The sequence below is a fragment of the Chroicocephalus ridibundus genome, chromosome 4 (assembly GCF_963924245.1).
Source record: "Chroicocephalus ridibundus chromosome 4, bChrRid1.1, whole genome shotgun sequence".
Lineage (NCBI taxonomy): Eukaryota > Metazoa > Chordata > Aves > Charadriiformes > Laridae > Chroicocephalus > Chroicocephalus ridibundus.
Window position 1 is genome coordinate 92,795,279 of NC_086287.1, and position 27,939 is coordinate 92,823,217.

General features: G+C 47.0%; 1 protein-coding gene across 5 annotated transcripts; it reads right to left on the reverse strand.

Annotated features, from left to right (window-relative positions):
* Positions 1–122: 122 nt before the first annotated feature.
* FBXO31 (F-box protein 31) lies at positions 123–27,939 on the reverse strand. Of its 5 annotated transcripts, none has more exons than XR_010071063.1 (11): positions 27,547–27,939; positions 20,044–20,115; positions 17,493–17,579; positions 13,006–13,082; positions 11,481–11,648; positions 10,696–10,770; positions 8,861–8,970; positions 7,967–8,120; positions 6,988–7,352; positions 4,148–5,787; positions 123–3,068 (listed from the first exon to the last, which is right to left on the reverse strand). XR_010071063.1 is itself a non-coding variant. In XM_063334786.1 (11 exons), exons 4-11 carry the CDS (start codon positions 17,545–17,547, stop codon positions 5,565–5,567), a joined length of 1,227 nt encoding a protein of 408 aa, XP_063190856.1. In that variant the 5' UTR covers positions 17,548–17,579; positions 20,044–20,115; positions 21,885–22,254; positions 27,547–27,647; the 3' UTR covers positions 123–5,564. The 5 variants fall into 5 exon arrangements, 4 of the variants coding, with proteins under 4 accessions (XP_063190856.1, XP_063190854.1, XP_063190855.1 ...); XM_063334786.1 differs by adding an exon at positions 21,885–22,254 and having other exon boundaries at positions 123–5,787; positions 27,547–27,647; XM_063334784.1 differs by having other exon boundaries at positions 123–5,787.

A 27,939-nucleotide genomic window follows, 5' to 3' on the forward strand; every position in this document is an offset into this window, starting at 1 on the left:
ACAAGGGAAAATTAATTCTTATCGTGTAGTGGAAGACGGGCTGCTGCACAAAGGGTGGAGCTCACCCGCCGCTTTCCTGTGGAACAAAAAAAAAAAGAAAGAAAGAAGCAAACAGAAGTAAGTTCACAAAACTTTCCTTTTTATTATTTGAAACTGGAAAAGGCTCCTCGGGTAACAATGATCGGGTGTAAAAGTAACACACACATTTTGCTCAGCTTTCTGATACCTGGGATGAAGTAGGCCGAGCGTTGCAAAGACACGTCTGGCTTTTGGACAGCCCGCTCCTCGCAAACCCACAACCAAAAGCACAGGGAAAACCCCATCCCGCAGCCCGGGGAGCAGACCTGGCAGGTGAGCTGTTTAAACAGCAGCTATCGCGTTCCACATGGATATTTGTGGCATGAAACCAAAGTGTTTTGATGTCAAACGGCACTTTAGAAAGAAAAGCTCACCTTTTCCCTCTGCACTACCCTCTGTATGAAGCGGGGATCTGGCGCTTCACCTTCATTTTTAGTAAGTCCCACGGGGTATTTTATAGAGCCTTATTCACACTCAAAGCCTCAGGAGATGCCCAGATTAATCCATCGATATCATGTTAAAGGGGTGAGTGCAAAATACACACGGAAATGGGGTACACCTGCTTAGGGGAAGTAGGAGTAATAATCAATGAAAAAAAGTGCAGATTGCCTTAATTAAGCTAACGACCACAGTTGATGCCAGTGCTCTTTTCCTCAAAAATTAAAAAGACTGCAATCCGAACAAAAACCAGAATCATACTTTTTAATTTAGCGCACACACACACAAAAAAAAAAAGTAGTCAGTGGCACTCACAGTTTGGTAACTTATCTTCCATTCCACCGCCCGGTCACACATCTCAAATATTTCCCTGTCCAACTGGTGAGTTACTGCTGTCCCTCCGGCCTGCGGCGCGAAGGCCAGCACGCAACCCTTTGGCAGCTGAACCCAACAGAAGATGATTGGCCACGTGAGCAACCAGCTACGAGACAGAGTTAATAGGTCATCATTTCCTACACTAGCAAGTTGAGATTACACAGCCCATTTCCACACAACAGCCAACACTCCCAATAAGTTCCACTAGTTTTAAATCAATAAAAAGCAATAAGAAGCCATCCTTGCTTAAAAGTAAACATTGAGCCAGCTGGATTTTGCTGTTTTTCCTGGTAGCTTCCACCTCCAAGCACACTTGCACAAGAATTTGCGTTCTCCCCAGCACGAGTTTCCCAAATAACTGCCATCCGACCTCTGCTGTCCCATTCCAGAGTAGCCGTCGCTACTGTTCACTCCAGAGGGAAGCTGACAGCCAAAGTTACAAGTAATTCCGTTCTTTTTCCTCCTCACTAAAAAAAAAAAGCAGCCTGACGAGTCCATGTGGACTGCAGCGAGTCTCCTACAACCACAACGCCTGATCACAGCACATTTATAGCTATGAGATCAGGCCCAACACAAACCGGCTGGATGAGGATCTTTGATGCTTCTGCTTTCCAGCTGGCCAAACCCGTGTGTTTTGACAACACTGGAAGCGGGATCTAGGAGCACAAAACAGCCCTCGCATGTAACCAGTCACTTGCTTATTGCTCCGGAGCTAGAAACAAGCCCTAGGTCTTGCTGTGGCTATTGGGGCAATACTGATCTGCAACCTAATTGCAAGCATTTCGTTTATTCCAAAAGGCTTCTGCCAAGGGAGTATTCCTAGCCCTGACAAGTTGTTTTCCATCTTCCCCAGCACTTTCCACCCATCTGGGATAAGGAAGTAAAGCCAATTGTCCCCAAGATTTTCTACAGAACGAACAGGACGAGGACACGTCAGCACCAGAAATTTACCACCATCTGCAAGGCACCGCCACGCGTTATCCCTGTCAACAGCTCACAGAAATATCCCAACAAGCTGGACAACGAGGGTTCCGGAAAGAAACAGGGTATGCACTGAGACATACTGTGCAGGGGAGTGGTACAGCCCATAGCAAACAGGAACAAGTACAGCAAAATACTGTGCCGTCAGCATGGCCTCCCACAGGTACCAGGAGGGAAAGCAGGACCGGGGCCACTGTCACATCCCCCTCGGCCGCGGACGATGCTCAGATCCAAAGTCTGCGCTCCTTGTTCATCCCCCTCTCCCAAAGCTTTCAGAGCCACAAGTTATAACTCCTCATCGCGTTATTCTGCTTCTCCCTGAAAGCACTGATGTAGCCGTGCACAAAGGAACCAGCAAAGGCACAGGAGCACCCAGGGCATTTATGCCAGTCTCTCCGAATTCACCGTCCTGACAGCTTTCCTCACCCAAAGCCAAATCAGAGGGAATTTTCTTCTGAAATGCCACAAAAGCCTGCCAGGCTTTGAGGAGCAGAAGGTGAGAAGAGAAGGCAGAGGAGAAGCATTAATACAAAGTCTGCTATTTTCATTGCCTTTGCTCTAGACAGAATAAAGCCCCGGTGTATCAGCACGTTTTGCCTTTAATCGGGACTAGCACATTCTGACATTTTGAGGCCACTCAGGTACACTATAAATAAAAAGACGCTACTACAGGGGCAAAGCTGAGCTGTGACAAGTTCCTGCAGGGCATCGAGCCTCCACAAAGCCCTTCTCTCCAGCCGGCCAAGCAGGTCTCACCTTCATAAGGGAGACCCTTAACACTGCCATTGAAAAGGTTCAGAAGGGACAAGCTACAAGCAGAAGAATCATCTTGGCACAAACAGCAGATGCACAACCCGCGCCAACCGCCAACCAACAGGTCCTCGCCCCGGTGACAAAGCAGACCCGTGTTCAGCACCGAGCGAAACACTCCTGCCAACTGCTATCCATGGGTTTGCACTCCCCAGCAGACTCCTGGTATCAAGGGGAATTTAATCTGCAGGTAGCAAATACTAAAAGCATTTTATGCCACAGCGGAACATGCCTACACGGCCTTTGCACACTCAGTCAACTCAACACAGCAGGTTACAGGGAGAAGACCGGCTACAGAGTCAGCGTCTGTATTTAGGAGACAGTGATTCGGATCTCAGGCCAAGTGCTTGCAGTGCATTCAATACGGTCTGGATTTTCAATCTTACCTTAAAAACAAAAAGCAAAAATTAAGTCAGTTATGTAAAACTTCAGGATTTTTATTTTTTCAAGTGAGTGGGGATAGCGAAGGAAGGAAGAATCCACAACCAGAGCTATGGATCCATTTGCAGCTGAAGCAGAGGTGGTTTTAGGGACAAGCTATTGAAACAGCTGCCCAAGGGACCTCTCTCATCCCTTTAGGCTGTTAGGGAGAATACAAAACAGACTGGCTGCACCAGCCTAACAGCAAGCTCCAAGATAAACCGGCCACCCAGATGCCAAACAGACTCCTAATGTCTTTAGGTATCCCAGAAATCTGCATCACCAAGCTGGAAACCTCCGTCTGCAAGATTAAGCACACGCTCTCCTGCCCACAGCTGGGCAGCTGCAGCTAACGGCCGAGATGCCCGATTTTAGCTTCAGCTCACCTCCCTGCCCACACACCACAGCTCAGAGACCCGCCAGCCTTCCCCTCTCCCTACCCTGCACGATGGGGCGAGATCTAAGTCAACTCTTCCCTCTGCTGATGCCGACAGGTACACCTCTAACAGGCTGCTCAGAAACAACCTACTTTTTATAGCTTATTCACTGGAACAGTAATAGCACTTCAGATCCTCACCTCTAACACCGAGGCAGGTTTTCCGCTACTGACAAAGCCGTAGGAAACAAAGAAAAAAGTGCCCCAAATCACCTTCAAATTCCTAAAGGTTTGCGAAACTATATCCAAAGCGACAGGAATTAATCCTGTGAGTGACGTGACCTTCTGCTCAAAGTCTCTGCTGGAGACTCGGTTCTCACGCAGCTTGAGGGAACACTCAAGAGCCAGAAATGGCAAAAAACCCTTGTGAGAGTGAAAATAAAAGCTGCTTGCAGTCAGGGAAACTAGGCAGCGACTGAAACTTTTCCACTGAAGGGGCCTGAATCCGCCCACCACAACACACGTACAGACACATTTACAAATCAAATCCTGCAAAAGATGTAAAGGCAGAGTTTTGTTAGACACCGATTCCACTGGTAGCGGGAAGAGAAGAAACCTGGAGTTTATCACCGCAGCCAGAAAGCAACTGCAACAAAGGATCTATTTTACCTGTAACCAAGAGCTTCCTTACTCTTCTCTCCACATAAGGATCCCTATCATCAGGATTTTCCTGCACAGGACAGTCTATGGAGAACCGGCTTCCTCGCCTGCAGCCCACACTTCCCAGTAGAGCTCAGATCTGCCACACAGAATGCAGGTATCATGGGAAGAAATTAAGCCCAGGAGCTTTCTGTGCAAGCAGCAATCATCTGGGACGAAACAAGCGTGACGAGAAAGGGAATAGAAGGGTCCTGCGAGTGGAGCAGCAGCACCCACCTGTCAGCACCAACCGTAAAAGGCGCCAGAAAAAGCCACAGCAATATTAGGAGAATCCCTCGCTGCTTCTTCAGACTGCACAGGGCAACCTGATACAAGAATGACACGTAACTGGGGTCACATCAGTACCAGTGACACATGGCACCTTCTGCTGCCCATCACAGACAGGGGTCAGCAGGCTGCGTTTGGGTTTATTTCACAGTTAGTTTTCTTTTTGCTTCTTCCTTTACATTTTCAGGCCCAGCTTAAAACATCCAAGGTGAACCTCTCAGGTACGAAACCAGTTCTGAATGCACCGGCTTCTGCAGTTAACACTCATTTCCAGTTCCATACCCAGCTCCTATAAGAAAAAAGAATGACCTCCTATGCGCTCGGGGGGACAGCCAGAACCTGGAGCCTCAGCAACAGCACACCCACCAAGCTCCAGAAGCCAGGGCAACACTACACATACTGTCATCTACACTGGGGAATCCTCCCCTTGCTGCCAAGCTGAGGGAATTTCTCCAAAGGAAACCACCCGCTCCAATTACTAGGCCAAGGATACAGGTATTACACCAGCCTCTCTTGATGACGCTGCACCCAGAGAAAGGTTTCTGGGGAGGAGGATGTGCTCTGTCGCTGCTGACACAATTTATCATTAAGCAGCCAGCCAGTCTGCAGGTTTTCAGGAGGGTAAAGCAAGTCCCCCAGGAGGACAGATCAGCCTAGGATGCAACAAAGGCTTAAATGAGTCCCCTCCACAAAGAAGAGCTCTTTCCGCAGGAGGCTGATAACAGTCAGAGCAGAGGGCTTGTATCTATCCAGTCAATTAGATGTTCTTCTGATCCAGCTCTGACCTTGCATCATTTTTGTTCCAATACATTCTTTTTGCAATAAGGTCTAATTCCTCCTCTGCAGGATCCCTTCAGCTATACAAAGCTATGTTACAGACTGGGTAACGAGGACTGCTAGGGAGCAGTGTAGGGTGGCAGGGAGGTAAGGGCAGTCATGGATATTTTAACCGGGATGTGTACATTTGGGGTAAAAAGGCTTTATTAAAAGTGCATGCTTTTATTCAGAGGTACCAAGAGCAAGGAATCCCCATCCCAGCCCTGGCTGGGGAGTGCAGCAGCCTTTGCAACCCCTAGCCCCGTCCATCACAAACCACACGTCAAGTAGCCAGCGACTGAATGTTCTTCAGCATTTCATCAAAAGCCTCACGGGAAGGCGCTTCGGCGTTCTGGAAGGAGACCTTGATCCGGCTGTAGAGACTGAAGGACTTCAGCTCCAGCCAGATGAATCCAAAGCGATCGTCATCGAAGAGAACAAAAACACCTGGTGTTCGCTCGGGGCTGGTGAAGCCGTGGCCAGCAATAAGCCCCGTCCCATAAAAACTGCGGGGAGAGAAGAATAGCAAAAGAGATGTGAGAACAGCCATAATTACCCAACATTTAATAAAATAAAACAAGAAATAACAACCAACCAAACATGAAACTATGATCAAGCCGTGGTCAAACACACTGCCAGGTGCTACAGAACAGGGAGTTTTACATTCAGTCAGTTCTTATCACACAGCACAAAACACCGTTGATACCATTTCAAGAAAAGAAACTCTCCACTGCTATTTGGAGGTTGCTGCTTTTAGCTATTCTTATTAGCACCTGCACACCAGGGCTCAATTTCTCTGTAGTTCAGCCTAGTAATCCATCAGAGGTTTACTGCTGCAACTCAAGGATCAACCCTGGCCCAGACAACCCTCAGAGAAAAGGAAAGGCATGTTGAGAGGGTGACCAGAGAGGCAAACCTTGCGACAAAACCCAGGGGGAAGGGAAAGAAAGAAAAATCTAAAAAAAGAAAAACCTAACTGGAGCTGGGGAGGAGTAAAGGTCAGCCTAACCTCCAAGCAAGCAGCAGGTGGAGCAGGGTTTTATTCAAACACAACTGAATTGTGACAGCAGGGGCCTTCTGGGATTAACCAGCTATTGGTAGGTTTTTCCATCAGCACAGATGTTTGGCTGAAGGTCACCTTCCTAAGCCTCAGCTTTTGGGCTCTTTTTCCACACTTCATTTAGTATGCTGCTTCACTGACTCCAGGTCCCATTCAAAAAGGCTCTCTGCATACTTGCACCTATTGCTTAAGATGCTCAGCACCTTCCAGAGCTCGCCCCAAGGCACCAGAGGCCAGGGAGGGGTTGGAGAGAACACTGTGTTCCCACAGCCAAAGAACACAAGTGACACAGAAAAGAGAAGCAGCTTGAACAGATCTACAAATGTACAAGCTGGGCAGCTCTGGGAAACAAAACACACACACAAAAAGGGGGAGGCACGGAATATGGGAGAGGTGCTAGATTCAGAAGTAGCAGGATAAAATCTAGCAAGGAAATGGGATGGCAGATGACAATGTAAGAAAGAGAGGGAGCACACAAGAGTGTGGGAGATGGGGCAGCAGCAGCACAAAACCTGAGCCCAAGGGGCTGAGAGATCCGTGTGCAGGTAAAGGGCAAGCAAAGGCAAAACATGCCTCAAAGACTACCCGCTTCTATTTCAAAAAGTGACTGTCACAAGTAGGCTACAAAACCACTAGTTCCCGTTACCAAATTCGGCAGGTCCGGGGATAGTCTTCATTCCTCGATATGACTCCCATAGGCAGCACAAAGGGCTGGGAAGCTGGTGCCTTGTTCTGGGTTGTCCCCTCCGCCCCAGCTGCAGTCTCTTCCCCCTCGGCACCTTCTCCTCCCAGGGGCTTCGCAGCAGGCTGAGCGGCAGCCTGCTGGGAGCGGTCCTCTTCCTCCTGCCGCTGCTCCTCCTCCTGCTCCTCCCGACGCACCTGCTCCTGGACCTCCAGGACGATGCGAGAGAGCTCACTGAAATCACGAAGGGTCTCGATGTCGGGCAGCTGCAGAGGATGCGCCAAGTCAATCTCCACAGTCTGCTGCCCAGCTGGGATGTTGGGATCTCCCTAGAGACAGGAAGCAACAGCATGGCTGCAGAGGCAGGGCGCTACAGAATTCAGACCTGTATCCTCCCCACATCCGCCATCTGACTTCTACATAGCTCGCTCTATTCTACAATCACCCTCGGACTTTGTTCATTGTTCCCTGAGCTGTCTATGTCACCTCTGCATTCCCCCTCCCAGAAACAGAATTTTAAATCAAAAGCTACGAGCCAGGCTGTACTTGCAAGGGTGAAAGGAAGCCAAAGCTGCAACTGCATTTTGTCAGAATCCTTGCCTGCAGAGAGGAAGGAGCTCACTGCCTGGCGGCACTGAAGAGCTGCCAACATTCGGTACCTGCTCTTCAGATACATGTGAGTGATCTCTAGTGACTTGCTACCTGCTGCTCACAGAAAACAGCTGGATGGGAGACAAAAGGGAGGGGGGGAACGAGGTGGCACCATGAGAAACTTTGCAGAGTAGGTTCGAGCTACTCTGCACGTTTTAGGATTCACTCGATGCCACCAATCCCCACAAGGAACAGGGTCTGGGGTGGCAATAATTGACTACCTCCCAGACAGAGATCTCTCCTATAAATCCATGGCATCAAGAAGATCTGAGAGAAAGGAAAACGCACTCACGGTGATTTTAGTCCCCTTCGCTTTCTTTCCATGGAAGCTCAACATGACAATCTCCAGACCATGGCTCCCATACGTTCCCTTGAAGAGACCTGGCTTTATAAGGTCATCAGGGCTACTAGGGGGGAGGTAGATGCGTCGGTATGTCAAGCAGTTGCTGTGGAAAAACCAAAAGTTTAGAGGTTAAGAGAATCCCTTGACTTGAGGAACATATTTGCAGTCCATTCCTCCAGGCAGCTTTGGGCTGTCATCAAGAGAGAGGCGGGATTTGCGTTTTCAGCAATACCAACAACAAGCTTAACAGATTTCGCTGTAGACCTACGGAAGCACCCCCTCCCTTCACTTCTCTCTACTGGTCCTTGTTAGCACACCAGGAGGCTCCTGCAGCAAGGTCACAGTCAGCCTCCTCACTCCCTGGGATTTCTGGAGAACTTAAGAGCGAAGCATATTTAAACATGTGCTACAGCGAGCTGGCTGCTATTAGAAGTTTGGAGTGACAGTTAAAAAAACCCCAAGTTCTCAGGGAGCGTGTGATTTCTGCCTAGCGCACTACAAAGCATACTGCTTACTAATACACATAATAAGCAGACAGCTCCTTGGGATCATGGGTATTTGCTCTGTCTTCAAATTAAGCACAGTTAAATGACTCAAAACCATCTTACTGCGCACAGCTACTGTAAAGAACTTGGAACCGTATTATTACCACTGTCATTACATCACATCTGTGTAAAACCGGAAAGCGCTGTGCGTCACCGTATCTCTCACAGAGCCTGCAGAAGGAGAACATTCCCCTGGCTGTCAAAGCCCACTGCAAGCACCCCATCTTCAGAACAAACGACCCAACGTGCTCTTGAAGCTGCAGCAGCCTCATTGCCTAGAAAGAGCTGGTGCCCTTACTCATATTGGCTGGTGTAGATGAACTTCATCAAGATGAGCTCTTGCATGTGTTCATGGAAGATGTCTTCCAGAGTCCGACCCCACTCTTCCCTTAGCCATGTCCGAAATTCCTGCAGCACAAGGAGAAGAGAAAAGGGGGAAGATAAAGACATTTCATTTGTGACAGTGACGTACCCCAACATGACTTCTCCTCGTCAGCACGATTCACCAGCAGAGCCACAGAGAGGGCATATGCTCTGCCAAAGACAGAGGATCATGGCTGGACTTGGGAACAAGTACATGTTGCTACACCACTGGCTTGGAAGTATGCTTAACAAGTACTGATAATGGTAACTGCCCTACACCTGCCAGATGCCACACAAAAAACATGGCTCCCCTTCAAATAAATCACAGGTAGAACCAATACATCTCCTCAGAATAAAAGCGTAAGCATCACCTGTTACTGCAAAGTAGCTGATCTACTACTTCTTTACGTCCTGACTTACCTTGCAATAACTCATTTGTGTGCCCATAAGCTGACTCCTGGGCCCCATCCTACCATGTTAAACATAAAAGGGCAAGCTTTTGAAAGGCACTGAAGATTTAGGAGGTTAAATCCTGCTGATTTAATACTGATGCATCTAAATCCAAAGAGCGCTTTGAAAACATCTCCTGAAGTACCTCTACACCAGCTCTGACAAGTTAATACCCTACCATGAGTTAGCATGATAACAGCTTACACTAAGATAGCCGCCTACCAAGCGATATTCCAAACCTGCTTGCTTTATCTTCTAAAGCCAGATCCTCCAATTACCATAATGCCACGCACACTTAACGCAGTGCTTTGAAAGTATTAAAGCATTTCTCATCTGCTACAGAACCCGAAAACACTTAACTAAACCTTTCACCCAGCTGTTTCCCATTAGTAGACAGACATTTTAAAGCATTTGTTAGAAGCAACTGAAGTATGAGATTTGTCATGTTTAACTAGCTGGCAGCAAACTACCTAGAACAGGTATTAGCTGAAGGTTTTCATCCTGACATTTATACCTGCACCTTAAAACACGTAGTTTGAGTCGGGAATCTGCCCTGCTGGGTATGGCTGACACTGACATGGGATAAACAACCAAATGAAGCTTTTAATCCCTCGACCAAGACGACAAGCAGTAGAAAGGTGCCCCACTGACAAGCAGGTATTCAAATGCAGCTGGTACTCAACATTAGGTCCACGTCTGAAAGATCTTAATTATACAGACAGCAATACCACAGAGATCAGTGCCTGGCAAGTGCTGCACGGAGTACAATGCATGCTGCTGTCCCTCTCTGGACAGGCCTGCTATCAAACAGGAATGGTGTCCCAGCACACAAAGAAAAAGCGTGCCGGGGCTCAAAGAGCACCTTGCCACAGAGAACTGCCTAAAGCACCTTTTTGCTCAACAGGATGAGCATTAAGAGCCTGCTCCAACACTCTGCTACACACCGAGGTAAGGCACAGGGTCTCCACCCAGACATTGCGCAGGTCTAACACCAAATTGATCCCATATACCGGATCCTTAAACCACACCTTCACAAGTACAAAAGAGGTTCCCCAAGATCCTGCAATTCTTCAAATGTGGCCACTAAGTCTTGATTCAAGTCCCAGATCAATTCTACTCACTTAAAGAAAAAAATCATCATAATAAATGAGCCAGAGGCTCATTTCACGTTATGTTCAAGATACACAGAAATTAGAAGGCAGAAGATCACCTCCCAGGCTCCAACATTAGCTGAGAGCTTGCGTAAGGCACCAATGCTTTATCTTCAGAAAAGGGACATACAGCCAGCCTTAATCCAGACCCTTGGCAAAGCACTCTTACCTCTTGCCTTCCCCCTGACATCCGATGGTGATCTGTCTGGTTGCATTTCGTGGAGAACTCATCCTTCTTTACAATCTGTAGTTACCATGGAGAAGAATTTAACAGGTTACAGACCTAATTAGAGATGCCTAGGCTGACGTAACTAAGACTGCTTAGAACAAATGCTTTACACAGCAGGCATTACTGGATTTGCTACAACAGAGAAATTATTAAGTGATACTGAGCTACAGAATAGAGGAATAAAAGCAATAAAACCCCAATGCATTCTGTTGAAAGATACTGGTTTTAAGTTGCTTCTCTATTTGAGCTTCTTTCTTCAAAGAAAAGGCAACAACCTCTCAGGAAACTTGTCAAAGCATCCAGTGTACTGAATGGATGCCACATCCCCTTCTCAAGGTCTCAGAGAGCTGTGAAATAGAACAGCTCTGTGTGTCTGCTTGGACCCATTCACCAGCTGCACAAGGCCATTTTGTGTACCATTTCCCCCAGCCTGTACACATACTGGTGCTCCCACCCTGCTCCCGCCCAACAGAAGACAGTATAACAGCCCTGCTGTACTATTGCCAGGGAACAAATTCAGAGTGGGGAACAGCCCACACAACTTGTCAGACACATAATGAGCGTAAAGCTGGCATCCACACACACAAGCGGTGGTGTGGTGAAAGCCACATCCCTTAAATAGAATTCTCATACAGTTTGTTGATGAATCCATTTCCAGAGCCAATGTGCATGCACACACACGCACTGCACCTAGGGCAGATGTTGAAAGCGCTAGAGGAGCTCACCTGGATATGGCCATTATGAGGTCCCTTATGACCATACATACACTCAACCGTTGCACATTTCCTCTCCATGAGATGAATCCTGAAGAGAGGTTTGAATCTCATGGGATCATCAACGTGAGGATCATGAGGCGGCAAGTACATCCACCCGATGATGAACAAACCGTCTACCTGCAGAGAGATGGGAGACAAAGCATACAAGGTCAGCCTTGCACGCTTTCTGTTGAGTTTGCAGCAAACAACGCTAGGGCCTATTCTGCAACAGGACAGGAGCTGTAGAACAGCTTGCTGCATTTCCAAACTGCTTTCCAGCAATTAAACCAGACCATATGCACTCACAGCACACCCTTGGTGAAGAGGGAGAGGGTTTCTTTACAAGGCTTTCTGCACCACTGGAAAATGATCAGGCCTTTATTACTGCAAACGACTTTGTGACGGATGCTTGGTGTGCAGGATCCAGAGGGAGAGACTGCACTGAAGAGACCACACAGCTAGTCAAACTCTAATTGGTTTGAGAGCTCATGCTGGCAGATACTCGAATAGACGAATTCTGCTTCTCATGATTACCCGTGCCTTTTGGACAAGGAATTATTTGGCTCCATTACTCACAGACAGCACAGGAAGCAACAATCTCCTCTGCTGAGAGGTGCAAGTGCCAGCCCTATTCCTGCATGCCTAACAGAATCCTCCCCCTCAAGCCCTGTAATTCCAGAGAAAGGATATGTTCTAAACAGAGAGATCTGAGACAAAAGCAGAGCAGTGTCACAGAGGCACACTTGTCTTTATACGGTCACAATATCATGTAAGTATTGGTGCACTTGGATGCACTCTTACACCAGTTCATGAAACAGAATCATACAAAACGCAAAGGCCTCATGATTTGTTACACTTCAAACCTGTCAGCTATTGAACCTTGGTGCAAAGAGCAAGGGCTTCAAGCAAACTTCAGGCCCAGCTCTCACCAACACAGTGTCAAGTGTTGTCCATTAACTGCTTTTCCCAGCAGCACAAGAGCTGCCAAGGCTCCACAGGTCTTGCATCAGTCATGCACCGGCATCCCTACATCTGATGCAGTAGTCTTGGACACAGCTAATGAAAAGTATTGCAAACTACAGGAAGGAGAGGTTCGTGAACTCCAGTGCAAAACCTTTTGGAGGCCAAGATAAAGCAGTAAGCAGTGGGCCAGTGCTGAAACCTCTGCTATACTCTATGTACAAGGAATGGATTCCTGCGCCAGCCACTGGAATATGAGCGCTAAACTCTAAATCAAGCCTTTCCCTGAAACATTGCTCGTGCTTTCTGTGTGCTCCTGTGGCTGTTTGGAGTACAGCTGGAAAACAAAAGGACTGTCTGGGGAAAGGTGGCGAGGATGATCCAAGAAGCAACCTCTGGGTCCCAATCACTTGCTTGAGGGTTGACTGTTCAGACTTCTCAATAGCACAGAGATGGCAACCAGGTGTAGAAAGCGGTATACAAAAGACTCATCAGTCCTCAACACCACAGCCCCCAGAATGAGGTACTCACTCACCACCACGTTCAGCAGTCCCCCATAGGGCCCGATGTCCGGCTGCCATAATCCCAGGATGTGTCGGTATCGGTGCAGCACTAGGGAACAGTGAGACACTGAGTGAGCACATCAAGCTAAGGAATTGGGAAAGAAAATCAAAGGAAGACGGCTACCAGGCTGCACACAACACTGACCGATACCACCCACAACTGCCTTTAGTAAAGAGCTGGTTACATCCAACCACAGCCAGGCAGTTCTGAACTGAGGCCTCCCACAATTTCACAAAGATTCATGTTTTTCTCTGTAGCCCTGCTCCCGGCCCAGTGCAGGGGCAGGAGCTAGTTTCCAGGGTTTTAAACAACCAGATACCTTGCCAGGAATTCTCAGAAAACTTTTGCAACATGGTCCTGTTAATGCAAATCACATGATATACCCAGAGCTAAAAACAAATAAAGTATGTGCCATCTCCAGTTACCAAAAACGTACTTGATGCCTCAGACTGCAAAGCAACAGGGGAAAAAAGGAAGAGCACAAAGGCAGTAAGGGAAAGGGAAATTTTAATAATTTCAAATAGTTTCCCCACCTTGTATAGACAAACTTATCTCCAGAGTTAAGCATCCTTAAAAATAGCCACTGAGAGAGCACAGGCAAAGCACACAGACCATGCCAGCGCAGAAGATCTGGTGATGTTACCAGGTCAGTAACGGCCTTAAAAATTCTAAGTAAGCGGCTACATTTCAGCAGTGCCCAAAAGCTGCTTCCAAGTCCCTCTCAAAGCCTATTGCAGCGGGTGAGGCTTCCCCATTTCTCATCTTGGAGCTGGGTGCGCTTTCAATCCCACCAAAATTGAAGGACAAGTAGGGACATTTTCAGCAAGCAGGAGAGAATGCCTATTACAGAATGATCTTAACAAACCTCCTCTCTTGAAGAAAGCTGAGAGATGTTATTTGTCTCCAGTCCTTATACGTTCAGCCATGAATTCTGTCCATACAATTTCCTGACATGACCAGTTACCTTCACGTGAAGACATTACACACATCTGGCATTTTGAGCAGGAAGAACAGGATGGAGATTATTTCTGAGATGGCAGTTACTCTAGCCTTACAATGATGTTCACGGCCAACTCAGAAGGCCACAGGACTGACCTGAATAACGGTTTTTGCTTTGCATCAATTCATAGGAAGAATTGTGTTTCAGTGCAGCTGTTACATCATCTTTGTTTCATTAACTACTTAAGATAGCAAGAACTATAGGAGTGTTTTTATTACACCAAAGCAGAAAACTTCCACAGAAGTTTAGGACAGCAGGGAGGGCTGTCCAGAGCTGCTGCCAACTGGCCTGGAGGAACCTTTTTCCTGTGCAGTAAACAATTTAAGATTGATGGCCTGGTTTCACCCAGTGAACGGAGCGCAGCACAAACAGCACTAAGGCAAGCAAGCAAACCACATTCCCAGTCTTCTCGTCTCAGTGCAGTAATTACATATTAATAAATGGTATGTCCATAAGCCGCTCCACCCGCCACAATCTGCCTTCTACCCTGGCTGGTACGGAGCTGATAAAACACAGCTTTTTTTTTTTTCATTTTTTGGACAGAAAACCTGATGCTAAGCTATGCAAGAGTGCTGAGGATGTCCCTCCTTCTCCCCCCGCGCCTGTCTGAAGTGCTCTCAGAGCTGTAGCTACAATCAACCGACTTTTCAGCAGCGGGGAAAGCGTCTGCTTAACAAGGCAAGCCCTTCCACCCCAAGACACACATCTACTGAAGGCAGTTTTTGTGCTCACTTCGAGTAAACAGCCGGCTCCAGCTGCAGCTCAGCTGACCAGGAGCCGTGGCACGGCTGAGTCCCAGACAGAGCCTGCTCCACCATCTGCCCCAACCACCCAGAAACCCGGGGCTGCAAAGGAGGGAGGAGATCACAAAATTCCATTTCCCTCCAGAAGAACCCTACCCACTGGACAGCCGCTTCTGTGCTTAGTCTGCACCTCTACTGTGGGCAGCTCTTCTTTTTTTATTTTTTTAAAAACCCAGCTGTTTGGCTCCATAGAAGTCTCCAGATCAGACAATGGAAACAGGTTGCAAGGTGGGCAGCGTTCCCCCCGGCCTCAACCTCCCTACACACCAACACCCATGGCAGGGACACCTTAACAGCCCAGTCATCTCCCTCACTTGCTCAGGGCGCCGCGGTCTCCTCCTCCTCCTGTTCTTTCAGGAAAGGACGTTACTGGGGAAAATGCTGGTACTTGGCCAAAGGCCCAAACAAGTCTCAAACCAAAAGCACAGCTCCGTTTTCAGGCCTGGGCTGTCTCTAGGCTCCAGTGAGCCAGCAGCTATATTAATTGCAGGGAAAACCTGATGAATTCCAGCTCTGGCCCTCCCTGGCGGGAGACTGGATAGATCTGACAGTTGTTTCCCTCCCTGCTCCTCGAAAGAAAACAGCTCTTGGGTCTTTCTCCAAGGTTTTCCTTTGCTATGCACACTGCCTATTTTTCCTCAGCCCTGAAGAAGCCTCTTGCCTATCCGACTTTCTGAGCCCACACCCTGCCAAATGGAGCAAAAATACATCCACTGGATGCTTCACTACAACACCCACCCAGCCTGAGTATTACCCACATTGCCACAAGCAGCCCTGCACACTCCTCAGATGGAAAAGCGGCTTGAATCCAGCCAGGGATGGGCTACGAAAACGCAGTGAATGCCCAAGCTCCCACCAACAGAAGGCTGGCTGGGAAAGAATGAGTTATTAAAACTGGAGGAGAGCAGATGCTTTCAGATGTTACTGTTTTAAATAAATCTCATTTCATTACATTACCTGTGTCCAGCTTGGACAGCAGAGAGAGAAATGCAAAAACCTAACATGGGAGTTTTCAGTGAAACCTGCATCCTTTAAAGCAGAGGTAGCTCACTTTGAGTGGGGAAGACCTGATCCACTACCAATCTCTCGGACTCTCAGGATGCAGCAAGGCATCCGTCAGCAAAAGGAGTTGGAACAACGTAAGCAGTTACTGCCCCCCAGCTGGTGATAACTGACCTGCTAGTGGAAAGAACCATGTGTCAGCCAGGCCAGCTTAAAACCCCGGGGAAAGTGATCGCAGCTGACCTGGCTAACGCTGCGTGAATATCAATTAGGGAGCACTCACATGGCAGATCCCTGCAATATCCCTTAAAACACAGGAGGGGGAAAAGGGGGAAACAAGCAATTGCATCTTACACCGCACCAGCTTTTCCCCCAAGTAATACAACAAGCCCCTAGAGAAAAGGGGCATGAGATGTCGGAAGTTTGGGGCTGCAGCAAAAGAATTTAAAGAAAAGTGAAGAAACAGCACAATATGCCATTTCAGAGCCACCACAAATGGCACGTTTGGAGCAAACACTCAGGTAGCAATCTAGAAAGGAATCCCTCATCCTGAGGGGCAGCTTGGGTGTGCCTCTCCTTCCCATCCAGCTCCAGAACAAGGCTGAGACTTTCTACCGATTCCTGCTGCAGTACTGCTGCTGCTTGTCTCTCACAGCTCACACTGAAGACACCATCTTCCCTGCGCGGCCCATGCTCAACTGCTTTCTTTAGCACAGGTATATCTGCAGCATCCACTCCGCTCATTAGTGCGTGCAAAAAACGACATTCCCAAGCACCAGTGAGTTAGTAACTTGAGTCTGCAAAACTCTGCAGACCCAAAGGAGCATTAGAGACAGCTCAACACCCCCTCCAAATACCAAGCAGTACTCGCTTCATTAATTGATGTAAACTAATCAGTACTTCAACCCAACTCCTGCAGAACAGTGAGCGCTGGACTCCAACGTTTTACTGTACTTCCCTCAACTCAGCATCAGGAGGGAAAAAACGGTTTACTTGACTGAGGAAGATATTTGCCTATCCGAATTTCTGAGCCCACACCCTGCCAAATGGAGCAAAAATACACCCACTGGACGCTTCAGTACAACCCCCAGATATTTGACTGAGGAAGGCAAATCTCAATCTCTGAAACACCAGCATGATGTTTCCTAGAGAGGGAGATGGTGGTTAAAAGAATTCCCTGTGCAGGGTGGGAATTAGTAGGGTGACTCTCAGCGTTTTAGACTGGGAAGGGCTGTGGATCTGAACGCAGCTCATCTGGATCAAGACAAAGCTTTTTGCCAGTCCAGAGCTCATTGAAAACTTGCTTTTGGGAGCCCTCACCAGGGTATATGAATGCTTCCTTCCAAGAGAGGAGCAATCCATGAAGAGGAGAGTGAGTGCTCCCCTACTGCACAGAGAGACCCTCCTTTTTGCACCCAGTCAGGAAAACTTCCTAACTCAATGCACTTTAAAAGGAGATCAACATACTTCACTGCCCGCCCAACTCACCTTGTCACTCTAAAGGGTCAGAATACTCCACTAAGGCACAACAGAAAGAACTAACTAGCACACCAAGGTCCACCCCAAAATAATTTGCTTAAAGCAATGTCACACTCCATGCAGCATCTTTTGTGTGCTTAGTGCAGGAAGCATCAACCAGCAGGAGGTACGTACGGCAGGTGTAAACATCTCTGTACTCCATGTGCTCGTAGTCGGGAAGGATTTTCATAAAACGCCCCGACTTCACTCGTGGGTTTATACCTGAACAGACACAGCAGGGTAAGTACCAGCAAACTCTGCTCCACTGTAACCAGCACGTAACAGTACGACGGATCTGCACCAACCACACAGGAAAGTCAAACTCTCTTTTGACTTTACTTCCAGTTGTGATGCACCATTTGTTTCCATCAGCCCCAGTCTCAGGTGTGCCCAGTTAGCAGGACTACTCACACAGAACTTGGTACATTCAAGATTCCCACAGACAGTATTTACAAATGGCATCCAGTGAATTCAAAGCAGAATCAGGGTCCTCCTCAAACTGTCCAGTGCGACTGTAACGAGCACTGCTGTCTCAGTAAGACAACTTAGGCCAAGTAACTATACGGATGGTAGCCGAGGCCTTGTTCTACTTAAGCTCAGTTCCTCTTTCTCCACACTGCTTCATACAGAAGCACATTTCAGTGGACAGCAAAGTGCAAGTGTGTCCTGCCAGTAGCCCCAAATCAACTCTTCTGCAATTAGAGAGGTTTATGGCACAATACAGAAAATGGGGTCACACCACCACGAAACTGTTCCACTAAGTGTCTGCAACAGGGCAAACAGCTGAATCTGAGCAGGAGAGCTGAGATGGTGCATCCCTGAAAGCCAGAAACAGCTGCCAAGTGTTCTGACTTTACAGTAACCATTGCTAGTTAGGATTGCTGAATGGATACGGACACATTCAGAAGGGCAATAAAGTCTATGACAAAGGTGGTTCTCACATGTCAAGTGTGACACTTTGCCGATGGATGCTGTGGATTCACAAACTACTTTGGTGCGAAGGCAGACTGGAAACGTACATGTAAGACAGATCTATTGAGGGCTATTAAATCAACAAACCACATTGACACTGGAAATCCCCCAGCATGAAAACAGTCAGAAGCTGCGAGAGTACTTTTATAAGTATCGCATAGGCTTGTCCTCTTCTCCGTCTTCCCCGGGTGACTGCTCACAGCCATGGCTGCGAGATACACTACTGAGCTAGAGAGAAACCATTCTTCTGAGCCAGCAAGGCCATTTTTACATAGAATGTGTGTATTAAAAAAATTTTTAAAAAAATCACTAAATATCACTTTAATATATCTGAATCATGGGACTACAATTAGTGAAAAAGACTACAGGTCACGAAGAGATGTTCTGCCATTCAAGACTAGCAATGCAGAATTCAGACCCGATACGGTACGTGCTGTATGGCTCTTACCACACCAGTATCATACAGAGATACCGGACTGAATGGCAAGTAAGGGAGGCCTCAACTGCTAACGAAGACTTCTCTGTGGACACCTAAGTGCTGGCTCAGCACCACTCAACCCTCCCACCCAGGAAAATTAGGCAGTTCCATTCCTAGTGCACAAATAGGTAAAGAGGGAAACTAAATGATTAAATAATTTTCCTGTGGATGCTCACTAAGTCTATTAAAGATGGGATTAAAACCCTTCTACCTGTTCTTCTTTCCAGAACTAAGATCAATGCTTGAGGTCATCACCGCTTCAAGGTTCAGCAAATACAGTACATGTAGAAGCTGAATCAGATTTTGGGTCTGCAAAGCATACAGAGACCTCTCACGATTGAAGTCTCTGCTTTTGTTTCATAAGGCATGACCTTCTTTGAACAGCCAGAAGCCATAGTTCAAGTGCTGCAGGTTAAATCTTGGGGTTTTTTATCCTAAGGATCACTGGTAACTCCCTTTAGAAAAGTTGTGGTGGGGAATTGAGACTACACAGCCTGGCAGGGCTGGTATGGGAGCTCTCGGGGGCTTCGCAAAGCTCTCTGAGCAACGAGCCCAGCTTCTGACCGCTAAGGGCAAGATTTGGTAACAGGAAAGACGGCGTCACCGTGGATCCAGGCCTCCATTCAGTCCTTAGCCTACCTTGGTTTCTCTCATGCGACAGTGCCCCCACCCCTCCCTACTGTGAGACAGAAGATGTGCATCTACCTTGCAGAAGGCACAGAGGGTCTAAGGAGTTGGGGTCCCACTCCCACAGACATTCTCAAAACACACTGACACCTTGGCAGAAGCCCAGCCCTGACAGACTTTCCTCCTTCAGGAGCAGCCCAGCGGAAGGCTCATCCCTTTACCCACAGCGCTTTCCCAGTGTCAGCATACAACAGCATCCTTTCACTGAGACTTAGCTACACTAGGGCTACGCAAAAATACCAGCCAATTCCCTAGCAAGGTCTGAAAACAGGAAAAGATGAAAAACCCGCAATACACTTTATTATAAAGTTAAATTACATGCTCTTTTCCCACCAAAGGACGGGTGAGCACAGACATCCCAATTCTTGGCATCTGCTTAGTATTAAATAAAACTCCAAACATGTCAACTTCACAGATGTAACCCCTGCCATTAGCAAGTAAGTCTGAATAACTCATGCCGTCAAAGTTTAATAAATATTCAACATGTATATACTTTCAAAATTGGTACTAAGCAAGGACATAGAGATCTGTATCAGCTTTATCACTTACGTTTGGCATAAACATCTCGACAGGACACTCCTGTGATCTCCAATTTCCGCAAGTTTTCACAGACGCCGTATTCTGCAACGACACAGATAATAATGTCAGCTCTGGCACAAAGGTGTTTGCTACCCAGGATCTTGCTATCTACTGTTTGTGCAAAAATGAGATCTTACTAGGTGCATTCTTGCAAGCTGCCACATTATTCCAAGAATCTTATTTCTGCTTTGAAGAGAAAACAGAAAACTAGATGTAATTTCATTGCAGTTTGGGAATTTAGCACACTTTACAAGCAAAGCCTGTAACAAACACACCATAAGGAACACACAAACACAGCAAAGTTACAGATGCTTCCTCCTAGACCAGAAAGAGTGTGAAATGTGGAAGACGTACTCATTCCAGCTGGGATTGTATGCCCATTTAGATCAAATCATGATTGTGTGTAGTAATTATCTACTCCCACTGAGGTATCCAGCAGGGAAAACTGCTTATTAGGATCCTAAAGAAAAGGTCACAGACTTTAAAAAGAATGAAATGGAGACATAAAACAGGCATCAGCATGTACAAATATGGTTACACTTGAAAGCAGATCAGATTGAGATGGGTCTGTTATACACTCAAATGCCTTTGATTGCTTACAGAACACCCAGAAAACAAAGCAATACAGAGATCTTAGAGGCAGCTTTGAAGCAGAAAATGAGATTCTCTCCTTTCATTTTCAGGAAGCCAACGCTGAACTTCTAAGAAACTTTAAAAAAAATAAAAGCCAGTACTAACATCTCTGTGCAAGAAATCCTTAGAAGACCAGAGGGAGGAAATGAGAGGAGGGAGATCCCAAAAAAACCATCAGCAACAAAAACCACCCTGCTGCAGTGACCCTGATAGATCTCAGTATGGAAAACTACCCTCCTTGACATCAAAGACATCCATACCACAGATCAAACACCAGCTTTCTGTAGTAATACCAAACATCTGCCAGGTATTTGATGCAAAAGTGTATCTGTGAAGACCTTCATCAAATCATTAAATACGAAACTTATCCTCGGTTGAGCTTCCTTGAATTAACAATCTACCATGGGTGCCAAATACCACTACCTAACGCTGGTAACCCTGCTGCAAACTGAGAATTAATTTTTCATATACAAGAAAAGCAGAAGTTTTCCTGAACGAATAGAACCTCCTCCTGTCTAGAAATACACTCGTGGTCCATGTACACAATGATAAAGCACGCACAAAGCTTACTGTCAGCCTGCCTCCAGGGAATACACGTTCCGCATAACATCGCTTCGGGTAAGCAGCAAGCTCAGGAAAGGTAAGACTGGGCAGAAGGTACAACAAACACGTTGCCCTTCATTAAAAGATGCAAAGGTCACTGGCAAAGTTCCTGCTGACTTCCGTAGCAAAAGCCAGAGGAAGCTCTAAGCGTTATCAAACACAAGGTGGGATGAGAAAGCACAATTATCCAGAGAGCAGCCAGACGAGCTTGCAGGAAAGTACATCCAGCCCAGCACAAACAAGCTATTTAGTGCTGGGCTACAGCCAGCTGACCCGACACAGCCGTCCTGCAGATTTGTGAAACCAGAGCTCTGCCGGAGGCTGGAAAGTCAGACCCACCCTGCAGGTCACGCCGTGTCTACCCCTCCTGCCAGAGCTATCAGGGCTTTCAACCATTGGTCTGCATATGTACACAAGTGGGTATGTGTTTGGTAATTACATCAAAGGGATGGAGGGAACAGTATGTTTCCTCAGCTGATTAGAAAGTTAGAGATCTTTACAAGATGACAGAAACAGTGTGGTCATAGCCTGACGTTTGAAAACAGCCAGCTCTTTCCAGGTACACAAATACTCACCTGGCCACAGAATTGGTAAGATGCACACTTTGCACAGCAGGCACTGCAGCTAGATTAAATTCAGTGTCATTGAAGATATTTATACTGCATCAGAAAGGGAGGAGACATGCAGAGGATCCTGCTCAAATGGCATTTCTCCGTGTCGCTCTCTAACAGCGGTACTAGCACACTGACGTTCTCTTTTCCTCCAGAAGGTGCTGATTTTTCGCAAAGCGTTTTCCCTAGTAACACTGTAAATCATTTTGAGTGCAGTCTCAGTGCAGTGCCATGCCGGAGCCACTACCAGCGGGAATCTTGACACAACAGGGTGGGGTGGAAGAGATTTCATGTTAAAGCTCTATCCCAGATTCACGCAAGCGCCCCGGACAACCTGCAGTGAAATTTACAAAAGCCAAACAACTATTAAAGGGTATTTCCTAAGTTTTGAAGTTCAAATCTTTCCTGGAAAGATTCAGTTCTCCCAAGTAATAGCAAGCTCCTTTAAAAACAAAAAAAAGAGACAAAAATTTAGAATTTTTATATTGCTACATGTTCTTTGACATTAGATATCTAAGGCTTATAAGAAAGAATTATCAAGAAAGAAAATAATCTCATTTTAGTGTGCTTTAACACTCATCTCATTTTATGATAACTAGCCCTTACTCTCTTTTGTTTGGCAAACAACTACAAAGAGTCAAAATCACAGAGTGATGGCTTAACTCTGGGCAAGTGCATCACTTAAGCTCTTCTGACCCAGGAGCCGTTAACACCATGACAGCCACTTGATGGGAAAAATCAGTCTCTTGTCTCACAGTGCCTACAAAAACTCCAAATATCGTAAGCAAGAAAGCTGGCCCTCTCTTTTTGATCCAGAAGACAAGAGGGACATAAAATTAACAGTACATAGAGCTTAAAGATAGTTACAGAAAAATAAAACTGATAAGGTTTTCTTTACATAGAATAGAAAGCCTTTTCCAAGAAAGCTTTGAAGGGCTCAAGCTTCCTGGGAAATTCAACTTCAGTGCAATTAAGTCTATTTTAAGGAAACATATCTCAGTGCAACAGCTCACCGAGTAAAGTATTTTAAGGAGTTAATAGTCACAGAAATTCACACACGAAATTCATACCGTCAGAAAATGGCTACTTAATCCTGCTTCAAAAGCAAGGATGGAAATTGGTTTTAAAGTTCTTACCTGACCAGCTGGAAAGCCTGTTTTATTAGCTTTATAAGTAGTGCTTGAAAGATTTACCAAACACAAACTGACACAGTGCTGTTTCCATGGTCACATGCACTGGAATTTAAAGGACTTGGAAAAGAAGTCTCCATTTATTATGAACTGCACTAACAGTTTTGCAAGTGTAATTTACTCCCTGGCCTGCTCTTACCATATGCTCTTCTGAGCCTCACAGTCCCTTCTCCTTTGTACAAGAAGCCATGTCACACACCTCCCTCTGTGCAGCCTACACGATTTAAATAAAAACAAAACAAACAACGGTCTTTATACTCAGGTAGGGAAGAGCCCCTATACTCATATCAAAGACCAAATTACTGTTCCTTCTTTCTCAGCATGGCAATGCCAGTAAGCAGCTGCAGGCACTGGATGCGAACATCCGCAATTCAGAGGAAATCCGGATGTCTGGTAGAGCTCAACACCCCTACCATTGCTAAGTTTCCACTGTGCCCTGACTAATCAAGTTCTTCAATTATTCCTGGATAAATGTGTGTTTACAAGGCTGCAGACAGCACACGAACGCGTAGAAGTTTACTGGATTATTTCAGAGACCACAAAAATGGGAGATTAACAGGACAGCAACTCCAAAATACCAGGTGGACACGTTTGGAACCGACTTCTTGTTTCCAAAGGCTGAAATACACCAAATACTTTCCCAAACATTTCTCCCAGGGGAAGGCTTGTAGATACCATTGAGATATTTTGCAGACGCAAGCAGGGAACTGAACAAAAGGAGATTTAATCTGCAATAAATGCAAGCATTTGTGGAAACCCTAAAGCAAAAAACGGGTAGGTTCAGATCTACAGCATACAAACAGATCTAAGGAAGACTCTCTGAAGGATGGCTACGGCTAGTGAGCACCTGCCATTAGCCGCAGAGAAACGGCAAACCATTGCCAAGTTGTAGTTTAAAAGCCAAAGAACGTGGTCAGAGATGAAGAAAAGCCCATGATGGTTGACCAAAGAAACACACTATACAATTCTTTAACCTCACGTAGATTAGAGCCTTGTGACTTACTAAAACCACCTTCACATTTACTAGGGTGCAGCACTACAAGAAATTGTTCCTGTTGTGGGAGCAGTTGTACCTCAAATTGCATGGATTCTCCAGAGTCTTGTAAGAGCTGAACTCCATGCAACAGTCCCCTCACTGAGTGCACAAACCAAATTTCCCACTCTTCTCCATAGGCACAGCTTTCTATAAAGCCTGGTGAAGGTCAGCATCTTTAATATCTCGGCTGACATTCTTCAGCAGGTCCAAAAGCTGTTGGAGACTGTTTTCACAAACAAAAGCCATTTCATTCAAGTTGTAGATCTTGTTATTCTGAACTACTGGTCTGTTTCCAAGTGTTCTGTTGCACTTGCGCTGTTTTATTTTACAATGAAAGTGGTTACCATTTAAAAAGGACTATCGGGTGTTAATCAAGGTAGGTCAGGCCACCAGCCAGGGTGAAACGGGCTTTAATTCTGCTCTCACTGCAGAGATCAGCAATCTCCTATTTATAGCAAACATGAAAGTGACTGCGATCGTCTTCTTGCCAAAGAAGCAATTCAGAGACATTGTTTACCCCAAACAGTTGCAATGATAAAAGGACAGCATCCCAAACAGCCGTGCCAGTGTTACACAACTACTTTTGGTTAACCCCAGCACTCTCCCAGTGCACAGTCACCAGCAAAAGCCACTGTGAGGACAGGCCCTCTGGATGCTTGCACTAATCACAACACGTTCTCAAGACTAATCTACAACTGAGTTGGCCCACAGCAGTGCAAGGGCAAGATACCGACGCTCGATGGATTAAGTGTCCCATCTGACTTGGGCAATGGCTGGGATTTTGCTGACATTCAGCTGTGCTCCTGTCCAAGACAAAGGTAAAAAATGGCTAAAAGAAAGCACTGCAACAATCCGCTTCTCTCAGAAAAGAACCGTTCTGTTTAATTTTAGGATTGTCATTCTTGTCTCTTTACTGTTGTGCATTTCTGAAAACACAAATAGTTTTGTGTATGCAACCAACACGAAGTTGAAGTTTTCCAGTTACTTCCTCAAAGAGCTCAGCTCTGGACCATCATCAGTAGGCTTCAGAGTGAATAAGCTATCAAGACAAGGAGTACATGCGAAGAGGCACACATGCCCTCACTCTGTTTCTCAGACATGCAGCCTCGCAACAAGACTCAGGCAGATACAAGCACACACTTAAGAACCGTCCTCAGTTGGGAAGTGGCATGTTTTTGAAAAAGACTACAAAAAGGCATTACATTTCATGTTTGACTATCATACAGTCACCAATCTATGGCTATACAGAAATACGGTACAGGATATTGTAAGTTTCATAGGCTTATTTATATGCTAATACCCAACGTCCAAATACCTGCTCAAGCAGTTGCACTCATCACACATTTGCTCACATGTGAACACACTTAGTAGCTGAGCATCTACACTGCTGTGTAGAGCCATGCAAAGCACTACGAGCAGTGCAAGTCCAGATTAGGAACTGCTTGGAGAACCACGACTGGTTAAAAAATTGCAGTAACAGTTTCATAGATGTAGTAAGTTTTTCATCCAGGAACCTGACCTTTACCTGTTCAGCGCAGCTCACGCGCCATGCCTTTGGTACAAGATCTACCTCAATCACACCAGCAGTCCAGCAACACGCTCTCTGACAGTGGTTGGAAAGGATACACCAGGGAAACATAAGAAACACCGTGTGAAAAGAGAATAAAAATTTATTTTTTCTGCCTCTCACCTTTTAGCTAGCTAAGGGCCTTGAGACAAAAGTGTAGTCTTAACACTTACCCTGTACAGATTAGTTTTAACCACACAATGCCCACTGTTTCTTTAAATTTCAGCTAAGCTTTTGCACATTACTTTATCTACTGGCAAGAAACTCCAAGAAGCAGTCACAAATTTAATAAATAAATCTATTTTGCCACCAGGCCTACTTTAATGGTTCCTTTACAAGACAATCTAACCTATATTTAAAAGTTATAAATGTTTCTATATAAACATTTTGCCAGGATCATAACCTATTGAAATAATTAACCAGTGACATTTCGCAAACCATTCATGAAATACAGAAACATCCATGAGGACTCTATGTCAGCAGAGGAGCATAAGGAAAGAATGAATACCATTTTATTAGCCTGTCTCCAAAAAACAATGTTAAGTTATTGGGACAGTGGGATAACCACATGCTGAACTAACAAATAAGAATGCTTTGGTATACATTTTCTAGGTACAGCCTTTGTGCTGTCCAAGGGTTCTTGGATAGTGCTGATAAGGCACAAATTCATTCTTGCAAGGTTTAAAGCATTTGAACGGATCCCACGGCCTATGGCAGGCAGCCACTCCAACATACCTAAACTCTTCATCCCAATGCCCTCACTCATATTCAAAACCAAAACAAACAGCAACAACAAAATATACATGACTTCATGTGCTGGCAGAAGATCCACCTGGCAGGATCACACTATTTAGAGAGACGATGAGCACAGTAAGACAGCCCTTGGGACGGTGGGACAGCTGCTGGATTCACAAACAGGGGACAGAGAGACACACCAATGTGACAAAAAGGTCGAGAAGTAAGAATTGCAGTCTAACAGAACAGGGCCAAAGCAACACAGAACTCAGGCACTACTGAAAAAAAAAATACCACCAAATCTTTTCATTAATGCAGCACAGCATCCTTGCAACAGACACTCCCCAGGAAATGCACGTGCAAACCAGGAACCCCTCCGAACCTGGCCCTGTTCTTCCCAAAATGGGACAGGAGTGGATGACCTTACCCAGGCCTGCTCTCCTCCATCCACTCACTAGACCCCAGTGGGCTCCTTGCTCCTGCTTTACCTGCTGTGCTTCCAGGGCCCCCAGCTACACACCCAAGCACTCCTTTCTTCCCCAGTGCAGCCCCGTTCTGCTGGGACAGCTTATTCCCTTTCCTTGCTGCCCAAAATACCCCATCCTCAGGATTCACCCAAGGACACCCTACACAGAGGCATCACCTGCCAGGCCCTGGGCCCATCCCCATTCCTCCCCTCCAGCTGCCACCTGGGAACAACCTTAAGCTTGATGCTTTTTGCTAGAGCTGCTCACACATCGCCCCTTTTACAGCAAGTGCCACTAAGAAGGGACCGTGCCCCAGAGGACCCAAAATCTGCGCTCTTCTCCACCCTCCACATGAAGCCCTGCACGCACTCCTCATGGCCCCGCAACCCACACCCTCTCAGGCCCCAGCTCTGTCCTGCACCCCCAGACCCTACACACCACCTCCTTTCCGCACCCCCACCCTACACTTCATCACCTCCCCACACCCTCCGGGTCCTCCTGCACTCTCCGGGACCGTGACCTTGCACCCCGGCCCCATCTCCTCCCTGCATCCTCCGGGACCCCCACCCTGCTACTCCCAGGGCCATCTCCTCAGGGCGGCCCCGGCCCCCCACCTCGGGGCGGGCGGTACCTTCGCGGCAGCGCCGCCGCCAGATCGTGTCGGTGCGGAGGATGCGGCGGAAGGTGGTGCAGACGCGGGCCAGGCTGGGCAGGTCGGTGCCGGGCAGGGAACCGAAGATTTGCACTAGGAGCTCGGGGGGCAGCTCCAGGAGAGACAGCGGGGCCCGCCCGGCCGGGCCGGCCTCGGCGGGGTGCGGCGCGGGCCGCCAGCCCTCGATGCGCTCCGTCGCCTCCTCGTCCTCCGTGCCGCCACCGCCCGCCTCCTCGGGGTCGGTATCGGTGTCGGGCTCGCTGTCGCCTGCGCCACCGCGCCGCTGCTCCCGCGCCGCCCCCCGCCGGCGGCAGCCGCGGGCCGGGCCCACCCCGCACAGCCGGGCGCACACCGCCATGGCCGCGGCCGCTC